Consider the following 15,945-nt stretch of genomic DNA (forward strand, 5'->3'; position numbering starts at 1 on the left):
CATTGCCTACCCAAGAAGGACTGCTGATAGAAACTAAAGGGACAAAGGAACTAACCTGAAAGGAAGGGCAGGGGTGAGTCCAGACTGAGACAGGGGTCTAGTCTGCAAGAACAAATAACTGGAACTCTGCAACTTACCTAAAATAACATTTAGGGTGAGAAATTACTTCTTGAAACCAGTCTCTTTACGATCTTAAGCTTAGTATGTGTGTTTTGTTTTACTTGCTCAGTAATCTGCTTTGTTCTGTTTACTATCCCCTATAATCACTTAAAATCTGCCTTTTATAGTTAATCAGTTTGTTTTGTTTATTATTAAACCCGGTTTGTGCAATTGCTAACTGGGGGGTGGAGAGCAAGAAGTTGTGCATATCTTTCTCTTCACGTTGAGGGAGAGGGCGAATTCTTATGAGCTTGCGGTATGCAGATCTTTTTATACAGTGCAAGACAATATTATTTTGGGTTTATTCCCGAATAGGGGTGTGCATGTGAGTGCTGGGTGAATCCTCTCACACAGAGCTGACTTCAGTCTGTGTCTGCAGCTGGATGTGGCCCTACCTGTGTGTGTGTGCTGCAAGAAGCCGGAGAGCCTAATTCAGCAAAACAGGAAGAGGGAATCCAGGCTGGTGGAGCAGGACAGGCTCAGTGAAACCCTAGTACATCAGGTGGCATCCCAGAAGGGGGATCCAACGCGTCACACAAACCTCTTGCAAACTGCTCTGCCAGAGGGGGCAAGATGATGCATTTTCATTATAGACCAAGGGACACATTGTCATGTCATGATATTAGGGGAGATGTTATACAATTCAAGTGACCACTCTCATTCCCAACTGAGGAAAGGAAATTACAGAATACTAGTAGCTTAACCACAAATTTAATACTAAAAGAAAGAAAGTTCATAGATTTTACGGAAAAGGAGAAAGCATTCTGATCATCTAGTCTCACCTCCTGCATGACACAGGCCAAAGAATGTCATCCTGCCATTCTGTCATGAAGCTCATCAATTCTGGTGGAGCTAGAGCAAACATTTTAGAAAGACATCCAATCTTCATTTAAAGACTCCTAGTGTGGAAAATCCACCAAGTGTCTAGGTATGTTGTTCCAATGGTTAAGTATTCTCACTGGTAAAAATTTGCTCCTTACTTCTAAATCTAATTTATCTAATTTCAGGTTCTGATCACTGGATTTTATCATGCCTTTGTCTTCTAGATTAAAGGCTTTATGCAGTGTTGTAGCCATGTTGGTCCCAGGATATGAGAGAGATAAGGTGGGTGATGTAATATCTTTTATTTGACTAAATTCTGTTGCTGGAAGGTAGAATCTTTCAAGCTACGCAGAGTTTTTCTATGGGTATGGGGAAAGGAAACAGAGTGTCTGAGATAAATACAAGATTGTTAAGCAGAAGGGGTAATATATTGGAGTATAAGGTGACGATCTATATTACTGTTGTTACCACTGTTACACAATTTCCATAAGTCTTATACAAAGTATGTCATTTAAGCTATCAATAGAAAAGTAATGAATTGCGAAATATGATTATCCTGTTTATATGCACGTATCATCTTTGTATCTGAAGTTATGAATATTGGTTATGTATCTGTATCTCATGTGATTCAGCAAAACATGTAGTGGCATGTGATTTGCTCATGTGACCTAAGACTCCATCTTGGGCCAGTAACTTTCCATACATAGAGGCTATGGGCTTTGTTTAGGACAGTACATTTCCATGCTCATGGCAGAGGGTATAAAAGGCACCTAAGACATCTCCATTTTGCTTCTTTCCTGTTCTAATTCTCTGGACTGTGGATTTACAACAAAAAGGAGCATCTTGAACTATGGACCAAAGACCTTTTGGTAAATACCAGAGAGGCTTTTGCAAGCCAGCAGTCTATTCCATCACTGCTACAAATCTGATATGAGGACTTTGCGATCATTTGCATGCATATAATCCATTAACCATTTATAACTCATTGTTTTAATAAATCTTTACTTCGTTTATTAAGGATTGGCTGACAGCAAGGTATTTGGGTAAGGTCTGAGTTATATATGGACCTGGAGATAAGTGTCTTATCCTTTGGGACTAGTAAGAACCTCACATATGGTGAATTGAGTTTTCAATAACCTCTCACTATATTAGAGTTGTTCATATGGATGGGAGCCAAGGGCTGGAAAGCCTAAAGTGGGACAGTATTTGGCTTCTGGTTAACGAGTGTGGTACTGCAGAAGCTCTTTTATTACCGGCTTGGTGACTAAGTATAAATCTACCACCAGTTTTGGGGATTGTTTGCCCTGTTTCTTGCGGTCTGCCCTGAGTGTGGCATTCTTAACGTGGTCCATCCCAGGCACCTGGTCACGCCTGGGTGACATAATGAACAATTACACACACTTGCCTTCAGGGCCCCCGTACAGATGACAAGCATTTGAACCTACATTTCTGACCAACCACCACCTGTGGGCATATTTTCATACAGCAGAATGAAGAAAGGTCAAGCCATCACAAATAAATGTACGCCTAAAAATCAGTCCATTCACAGATAATTTGCATGTAGAAAAGCAGGCTAAATTAGCTGAATAAACACTATTTCTGACTAGTCTGAGCAGCTCTAGAAGAAAAAAATAGAGCAATCTCGCCCCCAACTGCATGCCATTTTGCAGATTACAGCAAACTGCACACTGAAGCACATAGCCTGCAAACACTTGTATACATACTCAGCTTCAAGCAAGTGAGCAATCCTTTGAGTTTAATGTGCCTGCTCACATGCTAAGAGTTGATTGAGTGTGTTTTCAGGACTGAGGCCTATGATGCCTAAAATCCAGTTATTGGGAAAAAGTTTCTATGCTTCTCATTTGTTTATTTTGGGCACTTGACAGCACCATACATAGAGGAGTGGTTACTATTTCCCTTCTATAGTCAGCTAGGCAGCTTCTCCCTTGCTAAGCAACCCTTATAGATTCAGATTCCAAGGGCAGAAAAGCCCACTATCACCTAGTCTGACCTCCTGCATAACACAGGCTATAGAACTCCCAAAATAATTCCTGTCTGAATTAGAGCATCTCTTTTAGAAAATCATCATCGAGAAGGAAAAAAGCCATAATAAAAACTAGTTATAAAAGCAATCTTGTTTTAAAAAAATGGTACGACCTGTTTAAAGAGTGAGCTATCAGAAATGGTAATTTTAGAAATTAGTTTACAAAGCTGAATGTCCCTTACACTGGTCCGAAAGGTCACTACAGAGTGACACTGGACACTTCCGCCCTAGGGACTGAGCACTGTTTTGCCAAGGGACTGAACGACTCCAGCTGTAACCACACCCCAGCAATGCAGAGCACTTCCAGCTATGGCTGGCCCAAGAAATGATAAGTTAGGATTGGAAATCAAAGCCAGGTTTCTTGTATGGCCAGGTGGCCTCCTTTGGGAAGTATTTGGGTTGTGAGAAGGTCTGGGCAAGTCATTTTCTATTTCCATGAAGCAGGAACAATGAAAGCAGAGCGCAGAAGAGATGCAAGCTTTCAAGGTTAGCTTTAGTTAGGAATGACAGCTTTAAGTGTCCAGAAGGCAACTTCTTACCCATCTCATATACTCCCTATCTCCATAAGCCTTCGACGTGCTGACTGTAGTGACAAAAGCAGCACAAAGAGGCCCTCATCCTGACTGGGCCTCTAAATGTTACAATAATAAGAATGCAACTAAGGGCTTCTAGTGCCAGCCCTACAAAGCCAACAGACCCATGAAACAAGTGAATTACATTCTTTATGGTGACTTGTGCATCCTCTGGAATCCTCAATCTAGCTCTCGCTGGAGTCAATGGGAGTTGGCATAGGTGGTGGGTGGAGCCCCCCATTTGGGGAGGCTAGCCCCCGGCTCCATCCCTTCTGCCTGTACCCCCTCCATGGCCAGAGCCCCGAGTCCCCTTACTCCCCCTCAGATGGAGCCCCAAGCCCCCCGCAGCTGGAGAAGCCCCAGGTCAGCTGGAGCCCTGAGCCACCCTCCGCCACCGCAGTCAGAGGAGCTCTGGGCCAACCAGAACGCCCCAGCAATGCTGCACCTCCCAAAACCCCAAGTCACCCTGTGGGAAAAGCTAGTCTCTTCTCTTCTGGAAGAAAAATCTGAGCTTTTGATATGCATCATGTAGGTTCCGTGGCGGCTGAAGCGGCAGTATGTGTTACTCAGCTTCCCAGGTTCATCAGTAATATTCCTGCACCTTCCCTCAACCCTCAGCTCACCTTCCCATCCCACAAGTCCCTCCTCCTCCTCCCCTATCAGAACGTAAGCTCTTGCTGCATCCTTCTGTTCTGTATTTGAATCATGCTTAACATAATGGGGTCCTAGCCCTTGGGTAGGGCGTTTAGGCGTTAATACACATAATATATAAAAATACTAAAAAGTCATGCACAAGGGGTGATGGCATGTGTTCCAAGGCATGTGGATAATTTTATAAACCAGTGTATTTATATTTATTTTAATATTGTGCAAGCATCATCCAACCCTTAGAAAGAAAAAGAGCCTGACTTCTGATCCCAGGGCAGATTTGGTCAAGAAATGGGTCATAGGCTTTGACAGATGGTCAGAGAAGAAGGAATTGCTTAGCCCCTTGCTAAACATTCTGCAAGGAAGCTTGAGGAAAGCACAGTGCTGGTCACAGCTATCTATGGGATTATAACTAATCCCTGCCGTTTTCCTGTACATAGTCACCTGCAACAGTCAGTGAAGAACTAGCACTATCATCTCTGCGCAGACTAGAGCCTTTGACAGCACACTAGTGGGGAACATAGCTAGGTAGATCCCAGGACATACTTCTCAGGCAGGAAATGGAATGACAGCCTCAAAACATACCCGGTCTTCTGCGGTGGTTTGAAACTTTTTCCCTGCTAGCGTGTTTCTGGACAATGTGACAGTAGTATCTGGGACACAGAAGGAAGAGAAACTATTGCACTGCCAGACGACTGAGAGTCACTAATCATAGCAGTTGGGTCATCCCCTCACTGAAGCTGCCCTTGCTATTCTGTGATCCTGCAAGGTAGTTAGACAAACATTAGGGGACTTTCTGTTAGGGTAACTGGCCCTGTCTGGAAGAAGGTGAAAGGACCCAAACTACTTAGCATCCCCTTCTAGAGAGCTTGAAGAAAGAAGTACTACTTCCTAACTTCCCCTTGTTCTTCGGACTTCTCTGTCAGACTTTCTCCTCTGTGCATCCGACGAAGTGGGTATTCACCCATGAAAGCTCATGCTCCAATAGGTTTGTTAGTCTATAAGGTGCCACAGAACTCTTTGCTGCTCTCCTCTGTGGTCTCCCCAAACCAGACGGTCCACACAGGCTTTTCTACTACGTCTTGCAAACCTTGATCCTAGAGAGCCCTTAATAGGACAATGTAACAAATCGTATCTTCATGTCTAGATCAGTAAATCTAGACAGTACCTTTATTTGACCGGCATAAAACCAAAACGAAACAAGAACTGTTTAAGAGGACACAAACAGTAGCCATTGGAAAAGCTTACTGAGGCAAGTGGTCATTTGGAGTCTTTAAATTAAATTAAAAGTGAATATCTTCCTAAAATAAATGAGGTCTCAACGCTCGGGGTGATTGTGAACCGGTCAAGGGGGGGGATGAGAACACTCACTCTTCTCTTTGGGGTAGATGTGAGGGGGTCCCAACACTTTTTGTCTTGTAGACATGGAATCATGCTGTGTTAATGGTTGAAAGCCACTGACCTAGTTCACAAAATACAACGTCCATGTAAAAAAGATGCTCTAGAGTTACAGCCTCAAGTTAGTAGGATTAATAACGTTCAGTCATATAGAAGGGGAAAATAATTTCCTGCGGGAATCTCTGATCTGTGTTATGCAGGAGGTCATACTAGATGATCATAGTTGCCTTAAAAATAAATTAAACAAGTATAGCTAGGAGTAACAGGACGCAATTCAGGCTGAATTGGGAAAAACCTTTTGACCATGAGACCTATCAGACTGTGGAATAAGTTCATAGACTAGTAGTGGAAGCAGCTTAGAATATTCAGAATTAGATGAGCTAAAACACGGCAGAAAATAGAATATGGAACAATCCTGCACTAGCCCCAAGAGAGACAGACTTTTGAAATGTTTTTTATTGGCTATCAAGCCTATGAGCTGAGGAAACAGGGATCAGAAATCACTTTGTTTTGAAGATCCAAGCTCAGCACAACAGAGAATAAATTCTAGAATAATGTAAAGCAGTCTTACCATGCTCGACAGCACAGCTCCCCATTTTCCCAGCACCACCTGAGGACGTATCTGGTAGCGCATGAACAAATTCTGTCTTCAGCCCATTAGGAAGTGGAGTTTCATGGACTGTATTCTCACACGGCCCAGAGTTCATCTTTTCTGAAACTGATCCAGGGGTTCCTGCCAATGGTGCATTTTCCAAGTTCGCAGCCAACTTGGAAACAGTCCCATTTGCCTGCAAGTCCAAAAATTCAGTCTTCATAGGTAGGGTTTGCGCAATCAGTTTAGACTGATTCACTGCATTGCCTTGCAGGTCACTCATATTCTCCTTCAGCCGTGTAGTGTTTTCTGCTCTTTTCTCTGGTAGATTTTCCACTCGTGTCACTACAAAGATTTTATGGCCTCGCCCAGGACTGGAAACAGAAATTCTCCTCTCATTTCCTTGAGAGAGAGCATGTGCCTGAGCCCCTGGTATAGTCCCTTTGCTTCCCCCTCCTTTGGGCTCACAGTTTGTTTCTTCAGCCATGTTTGAAGAGGCAGTTCTGTCCTCTGAGCTAGGTGCATCCCTTGTCTTTTCAGGAGAAAAAAATGTCTGGGGCACATGATCTACATGAACAGAATCATGTTGTTTCTGTGATTGACTGAGATCTTTAGTCACTAACCCAGTGTCTACCTCATCATCTGTGTCAGAGTCTGAATACGTCACCCCATCTTTGTCACTGTTTATTGCCTTGTCTGTATGCCTGTTCTCTTTGGACACCAACGTCTCCCCCACTTCATCTCCTTCGGGTGTTGCTGCTGTGCCATCATCTTGGCTGTTTTCCACAGGTCCCTCCTCAATCGGCTCGGTGATGGTGATCTCTGGCATAGAGGCAGATTGCTGAAGTTTCTGTTCTTTCTCCTCTTTCTCTTTGGCCAGAATAAAGTTGCGCTTGCAACCATTTTGGATTTCAGCTAAAAGAGCCTTCTGTGTTTCAATAAAACTCTTAACCTGCAAGAGGGAGAGAAACACTGCTGAAACTTCAGATAGTCTGAGATACAGCATATAGCATATGTACAGCTCTCTCGGCACGACTCAGTCTTGGTGCAGAAACCAATTTCTGCACCATTTTTATGGGCTATCCAATTGCTTACACAGAAAATATGGGAACAGTGATAAACCTTTAACTCCACTTGGGTGGGTAACCAACTAGTAAACTTCAGCAAACATCTGCTGCAGTTATAAGAATAACCTGTCCATCTACTATATTTCAATGTAATTGATTAAAAGCAAGGAGACTTTGTTAGCAAAGCCAATAGATTCTGGCTTTAAAAGGTAGTCAAGCTTTCTCATTAAGTGACTACAATAAATAGCCTGTTTTGTTTTCCTGCGTTGATACAAGATGGAATGAAAAAATTACGTATTTGTAACTGCTGTTCTCCAAGGATGACTCCTTTTTAAATTGTAACACTGAGGCAGGGATTGTCTCTCACTGTGTTCAAGATGCAGTGCGATGGGAGGACCCCCGCTCATCCTGATTTGGGGTCTGATTGGAGTGCCATTGCAATGCAAATACTAAAAAAACAACAAGTCAAATCACTCCCATAGGTATAGAAAGGACTGATTCAACTCTATGGAATGACTGGTGGGCAAGTGATGTCATGGGTAACTTTAGAGAACAATTATTACCGGTAAGTAACTATCATTTTGCTGAAGATACATTAACAAACACCTAGAAAAATGGTATACATCGAGGTTTTGAAGAATATAGTTATACTGAGACTTCACTAAGAAATTGGAAAGAAGATCATAAAGGTATTCCAAAAACTGAGTAAAAAATAGTAAAAGATCAGAGTCTGGAAGCCCCTAGCTCAGAAAAATTCTAACAGATCAAATTTTGATTCCTATCTAGAGGCCTAATCATGTTCTATGGCCTGCACTAAACAGAAGGTCAGACTAGATGATCACAACGGTCTCTTAGAGTCTATGAATCAAAACAATAGTGTTTGTTGAATGCATACAAAGAATTCCCCTGTGGCTGCCTTGAAAATCTCCTGGATGGGAACAGATCAAGTCTGCTGAAGCAGACTTTTGCCATACACAAGCCTCAATATGACCTTATAGTGAGAGAGAGTCTCCCAGCCATTTAGATACATGGCTTTCTCAGAGAGCAGAAATTACAGAGTTAGCATTAAGTGAGAAAAAGCTTGGTGGATTGTCTGAGTAGATAAGAATCCAAAGGATCTTTTTACAGCTTATGAAGAGGAGAATCACCTGGACAGGTACACTGATATGGAAAAAAACATTGGCAGAATGATTGACTGATTAACTCCATTACCATGATATGACCCACTGGAGGGTGTGCAGTTACCAGAGTCTACAGCAAGCTCATTTGCTGTGTGATCAGAGTCAATGCCACTAGGAAAATGACTCTGCATATTGGAAGCCTGAGCTGAAAGGCATCAAGTGACTCAAAAGGAGCTGTAAACAGCTTAATTAGGACCCCATTATTATGCCATGACATATTATGTGACATGACATTGGGAGCTTTCAAAGTAACAAGTCCCTGATGAATGTGACAAAGGACTGGTCTACCTTCAACATGTTGCTATGGCAGATGAGACAGACAGGCACAATGACCCTGGGGAGCACCTTTGCCTACCAAAAAAAAGACACCCGGAAGTTTATACCTCTGCTAGACCCAGCTTTAGAACACTGAGTTTGGGAGGTTCCTGCTTTGGTTGTTTATAGGAATGGGCTTGGCTATGAGAGAGCTTGAGAGAGGGAACGAATATTCTCTGAGACGTAATGTCAGTCTAGAACCACACAAAGTTCACAGGCACAAAAAATGCAGTGCAACTTACAGACTCCTTTTTCGGCTCCCTGTCTAAGTCCAGCCTGAGCAGAGAATGATTGACCTTCAGAGCCAAGGACAATGCCATCAGACCCCCCGTTTTAATCTCATTCTCCCGCAGGTCTAGTCGAAGGAGCCTTGGACTCTCTGCAATGAATTCTGCTACCGCCACAGCACCTGTAGGGGAAGAACGATCTCCGATGATGAACCATGACAATGGAAAAGAAAAAGAAACTGGCTCACAACATGCTCCCCATAAACAACAGGGAAAGGTTCTTACTTGTGTACTTTAGACAAGGCTTAGTGAGATGGGGCCCATTTCTCATTACAGAATTTTGTCCAGATTCTTGCTATTGTAACAATCTGCTCTACAAAAAAATCTAAGTATTAACTCTATTTGTTTTCAATAAATTGAAAATACAACATCCTGGTCACCCATAAATAAAAGTCTGCCAAGTAAGGGTGTTAGCACTGATGCTCTGGCTGTATTTCAATTTTATAATGCCATTTTCCCTTCCTACATTCCACCAATTGCTACAGTTTGGAGATGGTATTTTTCACTTACTGGCATAAACCCAGGTGTTCTTTTATGCATTGTTAAGCAGATGTTTTCTAAACCAAAAGTACCTGCATTTCAGAGGGGACTCAATTGTCTCCTGTATATGCAGTTTATATAACGTGGGATCCTTTAAGATGAAAAAAACTGTATAAATCTAACATAGCAACTGACACTTTTCAGATTCCCATTGAAGTACAGTTTGGAAAACACAGATTCCAAAACATCTAGATGCTTCATAAGCAAATAGACGGTAGGCTCTTTGTGGAAGGGACCGTGTCTTGTAAGACTTTGAGAAGAGATTACTCACCCTGGGCAGTAACTGTGGTTCTTTGAGATGTGTCCCCCTATGGATGCTCCACTCTTGGTGTGCATGTGCCCTTGATCAGAGATTTTCCTTAGCAGCATCCATTTGGCCTGCACATGCACCACTGGTATCTTCATGCCCTGCACCAAGGCTACGTTATGCTGTATGGGTGAATTGCCCCCTCAGTTCCTTCTGTACCACCATTCTCAGAAGAAACTCCAAAGCAGAGAAAAAGAGGGCAGGTAGTGGAGCACTTATAGGGACACACATCTCAAAGAACCACAGTTACTGCACGGGGTGACTAATCACTTCTCTTCGAGTAGTGTCCTTATGGGTGCTCCTGTCTTGGTGACTTCCAAGCAGTATCCCCAGTAGAAGGGGGCTTCAGAATGGAGTCCATCACAGATGAGAGATCTGCATTGCCAACTGCAGCATCAGACCTGGAGGCATGCACCAAGGCACAGTGTCTAAAGAAAGTATGTACCGAAGACCATGAAGCGGCTCTGCAGATTTCTGGAATGGGAACATTTTTAAGGAGAGCTATAGATATAGATTGTGATCTGGTTGAGTATGCCAAAATGCTGGTAGTGGGTGGAATGTCGACAGCCTGGCAGCAAGCTATGAAACACTTGGAAATATGTTCCAAGAGAGTCTGGGTAGAAATGGTGGAACCCTTAGATTTGTCTGAAATCAAAAGAAAGAGTCTATTGGATTTTTACAGAATGGTTTAGTCCTATCCAGACTGAAGGATAACGCCCTCTTGACATCTAGAGTGTGGAAAATAGTCTTCTGGTTGGAAGCATGCAGTTTTGGGAGGAATACCAGCAGGTATATGGTCTGATTCAGGTGAAATTAAAAAGTCACTTTAAGGAGAAACCTGGGATGCAGCCTTAAGGACACCTTATCCTTGTGAAATGTTGTGAAAGAGGGATCTGCCATTAAAGCCCCAACCTCTCTGACTCTGCGGGCTGAGGTAATCACCACTAGGAAGTCTATTTTCCTTGATCAATTCAATAGGGAGCAGGTGGCCAGTAGTTCAAATTGGGGCTTCGTGAGAACCAAATTCAGGTCCAAAACAGAAGTAGGAATCTTTACCTATGGGAGCAGATTCTCTAAGCCTTTCATAAACCTTGTGGTTGTGGGGTGAGCAAACAAACAGAAACCTTCAATAGCAGTGTCAAAGGCTGTTAGGGCAGCCAGGTGAACTTTGATGAAATTGAGGGACAATTTCTTAAGCTGTAACAAGTACTCCAGAATTAGAGGAACTGGGGCGGATTCAGAAGCAGTACTGTGGAGTTCATACCAGTGGCCAAATCTTGTCCAGTTCTGGAGGTAAGTTCTGGTGGAAACTTTTCTACTATTTAATAGCACATGTTGTACCTCCACAGATCAAGAGGACTCTAGTCCCGAGAACCATTCAGGGACCATGACTTGAGGCAAAGAATGCCCAAGCTGGGATGTGTCAGGGGTCCGACATCCTGAGAGAGGAATTAAGAGACAGTTGGAAGATCTATCAGAGAATAGAGAGCACGGTGAAACAGTAAGGGAAAGCACTTGTCTCGACCACGTCGGGGCTATCAGAATGACTCTGGCCTTGTTCTGCTTGATCTTATCACCTTGAGAATGAGAGGCATCAGAGGGAAGGCATAAAACAGTTATGGTTAGATGTTTGGCTGCACATGTGTTTTCCCTGTGTGCTGCCCCAGCTCTGCGCAGACAGTCAGCAGAGGAGACCTTGAGTGAACCGCCCAATGACCACAAGATTCGTTAAGGTACGAAGGCGCCAGGCCAGGTTTATTGTCGACAAAGCATGGTAATAGCACCTGGCAGACTTTACGAAGATACTAAGACATGTATGCCAGTGACAATGGACACAGCTTAGTGAATGGCAGGCCTTTCCTTTCCATTCCCCCCTTGGCTGGACAAAGATACTCCCTCTGAGATACATTTTTATACCCTGATACAAACAAGTGAGTACTGCCTCTGACATAGTCACTGCCCCCTGACGTTGCTAGTTATTACCTTATACATATTGGTTCCATCAAAACATTTTTATTACGTACGATTATCCTGACCTTACCTTTTAGGAGGGGTCAGTGTGTTCCTGTTATCCTTAGGGAATGTTTTTGTACCATCCTTGATATTGGGATGTTCTGGTACCACTTGATATTGAGATGTGTTTGCCTAAGTACTCTGTGCCTAGCACTTCTTAGGAACGTACATTTTTTGCAATATCAGCCCTGTTCTTGCCAGATCCTATGAGCAGCTCCTGCCTCATACCAGGCCTTTGATACAAGGGCTTATGTCTCAGGCTCTCTTCCTACTACAACAGTCTGTCCATCCAAGGCAACAGGAAGGCATCCCCCAGTGAATTGCAACCTAAACACACACACATACACCTCCCACACACACACCCCTTGGACAAAATAGTAGCATTTTTTGTTTAGGGGTGTGGCAGAAAGGTCTACTTCTGGAAAACCCTCAAGTTTGAAATATTTCAAGTAGAACCCGAGAATCAAACTCCCACGTGTATTCTTGGGGCAACACCTGCAGAGTGTGTTGGCCGTGGTATTCTGTATGCAGGGCAGATACATTGCTGAGATCCTCCTGTGATGCTTTATGCCCCAATTCCACAAATGTATTGTTTCGGCACAAACTTGCCCCTCCTTGCCAATTGATTCATGCAGGCCACATTGTCTGCCCTGACTTTGATGGATCTGTGTCTGATGAGAGGAAGGAAATGAAGACAAGCATTTCTGACCATTCTGAACTCCAGGAGGGTGATATGAAGGTTGTCTCTTGGGGTCAGACCATCTGTTTTATTGGAATCAAAAGGTTTATTTGTGAGTTGTTTTAATAGCCCCCCTTATTTGCCATCTCAATATTTGGTGTGAAGAAGCTATTGCCACCTCTCCTGTAGAACCCCTCAGGTGCTGCTTGGCCATCCTGCAGGAGGAAACATCTCCAGAAATTCTATGGGAGAGGATAGTGGTTGACGTGGAGGGAACGGGGGAGCAGTGAGGTTAAAAGGGGTGCAAGAGAGTCCAAAGAAAAACCCAAAAAAATCTGAGGCCTCCAATAAGGACTAACTAAGGTAATCTGAGGGCACCAATTCTAGTTACGTAATTTTAGCCAAGAGCATCACTGAAGGTGAGCAGTGCTAATAGCCCCATCTGACTGACTAAGGTACACAGAGACAAAATGGCGTATTGGTGGGGCACTATGCACAAGACATTCCCCAAGAAGTCAGTGAGAGGCTTCACCTAATAAAGGTTGTAAAGTCCAGAAAATTAAGGCGATTCGGTGAAGGAGGGCAAATGGAAGTCAGGACCTCTTAGGTCCCAGGCTCATACTCATTCCCTTCAGCCAACACAGTGCTTCCCCAACCAGGGAGCTCTTGCAACCCCTTTTGCCAGATTCCTTGGATTTCCCAACACATTTGTTTGGCTCAAAGAACTGCTGGCTGGGCTGCAGCAGTTTAAAGAACTAGGAATCCCACTATGCAATCAATTAGTTCAAGATAATAGTCTAATGCAGCCACTGTTAACATCGTATTTTAAAATTTAATGGAACTTCAGATTGTATGTGGTAGAGAAAACATGCAAATTAATATTCGTTAGTGTTATTAGCAAAACAAGCACTATACCTCAAGGACAATATAACCACCAAATTTCTAGGTCAAAGGAATTCAGGAAATTTTGTTCTATCCTTCCAACTAAAAACACATCATAAAAAAAAATAAAAAATTAACAGTTGAAATACTGTATTTTCCTCACAATCTCCTACCTTACACATGACTGGAAGGACTTTGGTCAAATTTCCAAAAAACCTCCAATATTCACAGACCAGTACAAAAGAGTTAGGAAAGTTCTGAGCACTTGAAACCAAGGGTTTTTTTTAAAGTGACTAGCAAAGACAAAACGTTGCATTTGGGTACACAGAATGCCTGAAAAAGTCCCCTCCAATCCAAAGAAAGTTTTTTTCTGGTTGTTTTCTCCACTCATAAAGCTTCAGGTCCTAGCTTGGTCGAAAGACTCTACGGTGAATGGGGAACTTGTACAATACATACATCAAGAATAGATACACTTGTACAGGAGGAGAAAAGGCAGAACAATTGAAAGTCTCTGGGTAAAGATAAAAAGGGGAAAAAATAAGCATGACTTCATTGCAGAGGATCTACTACAGACCATCAACCAAGAAGAGGAGGTGGTGGCGGAATTGCTAGTACATAACAAGGGAAAATCCCCACTTCGTCACACCTGGGTCTGGTACTATTCAAAATTCTCATTAATTATTTAGACAATGGAGTGAAGAGGATGCTTATAAAATCTGTGGATGACATCAAGCTGAGAGGGGTTTCAAGGACTTTGGATCAGAATTCAACAAACTTGACAAATAGGAGAATTGGTTTGAAATCAACAAGGTGAAATTCTGTAAAGACCAGTGCAAAGCGGGGTGAACAGTGAGGTGGCAAAATCTGCACACAACACAAAATTACTCAGGATAGTTAAGTCCAAAGCAGACTGTGAAGAGTTACAAAGGCATCTCACCAGACTAGGTGACAAAAGGACAGATAAAACTCAATGTTCGTAAGTGCAAAGTAATCCACAATGGAAAAAATATTCCCAACTGTACATACAAAATGGTGGGGTCTAAATTGGCTGCTACCATTCAAAAAAAGTGTCATGGAATCATTGTTGACAGTTCTCTGAAAATATCCGATCAATGTGCAGCGGGAGCCCAAAAAGCTAACAGTATTAGGGAACCACGAGGAAAGGGATAGATAGTAAAACAAAATATCATGCCACTATCTGATACACCCACACCTTGAATAGTTCCTATCTCAAAAAAGATATTTCAAAACCGAAAAAGGTGCAGAGAAGGGCAACGAAAATCGATCAGGGGTATGGAACAACTTCTGTATGAGGAGAGATTAAAAAGACTGGGACTGTTCAGTTTACAAAAGAGATGATGAAGGGGGGATATGATAGAGGTCTATAAAATCATGACTAGTGTGGAGAAAGTGAATAGAAAAGTGTCATTTACACTAAGGGTCACCCAATGGAATTAATAGGCAGCAGGTTTAAAACAAACATAAGGAAGTGTTTCTTCACACAACTCAGTCAACCTGTGAACTCATGGCCTGGGGATGTTGTGAAGGCCAAAACTATAACTGTGTTAAAAAAAGAATTAGGTAAGTTGATGGAGGATAGGTCCATCAATGGCTATTAGGAGAAATGGTCAGGGAAGCAACCCCATGCTCCAGGTGTCCCACAACCTCTAACAGCCCGAAGTTGATACTGGATGACACTTGCATTTGCCATGTTCTGTTCATGCCCCCTGAAGCATCTGGCACTGGCCACTATCAGAGACAGGATACTGGGCTAGAATTCAGGGGTTCTCAAACAGGGGGTCACGTGGTTATTACATGAGGGGTCACGAGCTCTCAGCCTCCACCCCAAAGACTGCTTTGCCTCCAGCATTTATAATAGTGTTAAATATATAAAAGAGGGTTTTTAATGTATAGGGGGGGGTCCACACTCAGAGACTTGGTATGTGAAAGGGGTCACAAGTAGAAAAGTCTGAGAACCCCAGGGCTAGATGGACCACTGGTCTGACAGTATGGCCATTTTAATGTTCTCATAAAGTATTGTATTTAGGAAGGAAAACATCAGATACACAACTACAAAATGGGGAATAACTGGCTTGGTGGCTGTACAGCTCAGAAGGATTTGGGGGTTACAGTGGATCACAAAAGAAATCTGATGAGGTTCAACAAGGACAAGTGCAGAGTCCTGCATTTAGGAAGGAAGAATCCCATGCACTGCTACCGGCTGGGGACCGACTGGCTAGGCGGCAGTTCTGCAGAAAAGATCTGGGGATTACAGTGGATGAGAAGCTGGATATGAGTCAGCAGTGTGCCCTTGTTGCCAAGAAGGCTAACGGCATATTGGGCTACATTAGTAGGAGCATTGCCAGCAAATCGAGGGAAGTGATTATGCCCCTCTATTCGGCACTGGTAAGGCCACAGCTGGAGTATTGTGTCCAGTTT

At 43.0% G+C, this 15,945-nt stretch overlaps 1 protein-coding gene across 1 annotated transcript in view; it reads right to left on the minus strand.

The window, feature by feature from the left end:
- The window catches only part of PPP1R37 (protein phosphatase 1 regulatory subunit 37), a 140,246-nt gene that overhangs the window by 16,747 nt on the left and 107,554 nt on the right, over positions 1-15,945 (minus strand). Inside the window, exons 10-11 of the mRNA XM_039509649.1 lie at positions 9,041-9,207; positions 6,215-7,187 (exon numbers count right to left, since the gene is read on the minus strand). Of these exons, the coding sequence (XP_039365583.1) occupies positions 6,215-7,187; positions 9,041-9,207 (1,140 nt within the window). The remainder of the gene's footprint in view (positions 1-6,214; positions 7,188-9,040; positions 9,208-15,945) is intronic.

This window comes from Mauremys reevesii, linkage group 22 (assembly GCF_016161935.1).
Source record: "Mauremys reevesii isolate NIE-2019 linkage group 22, ASM1616193v1, whole genome shotgun sequence".
Classification (NCBI taxonomy): domain Eukaryota; kingdom Metazoa; phylum Chordata; order Testudines; family Geoemydidae; genus Mauremys; species Mauremys reevesii.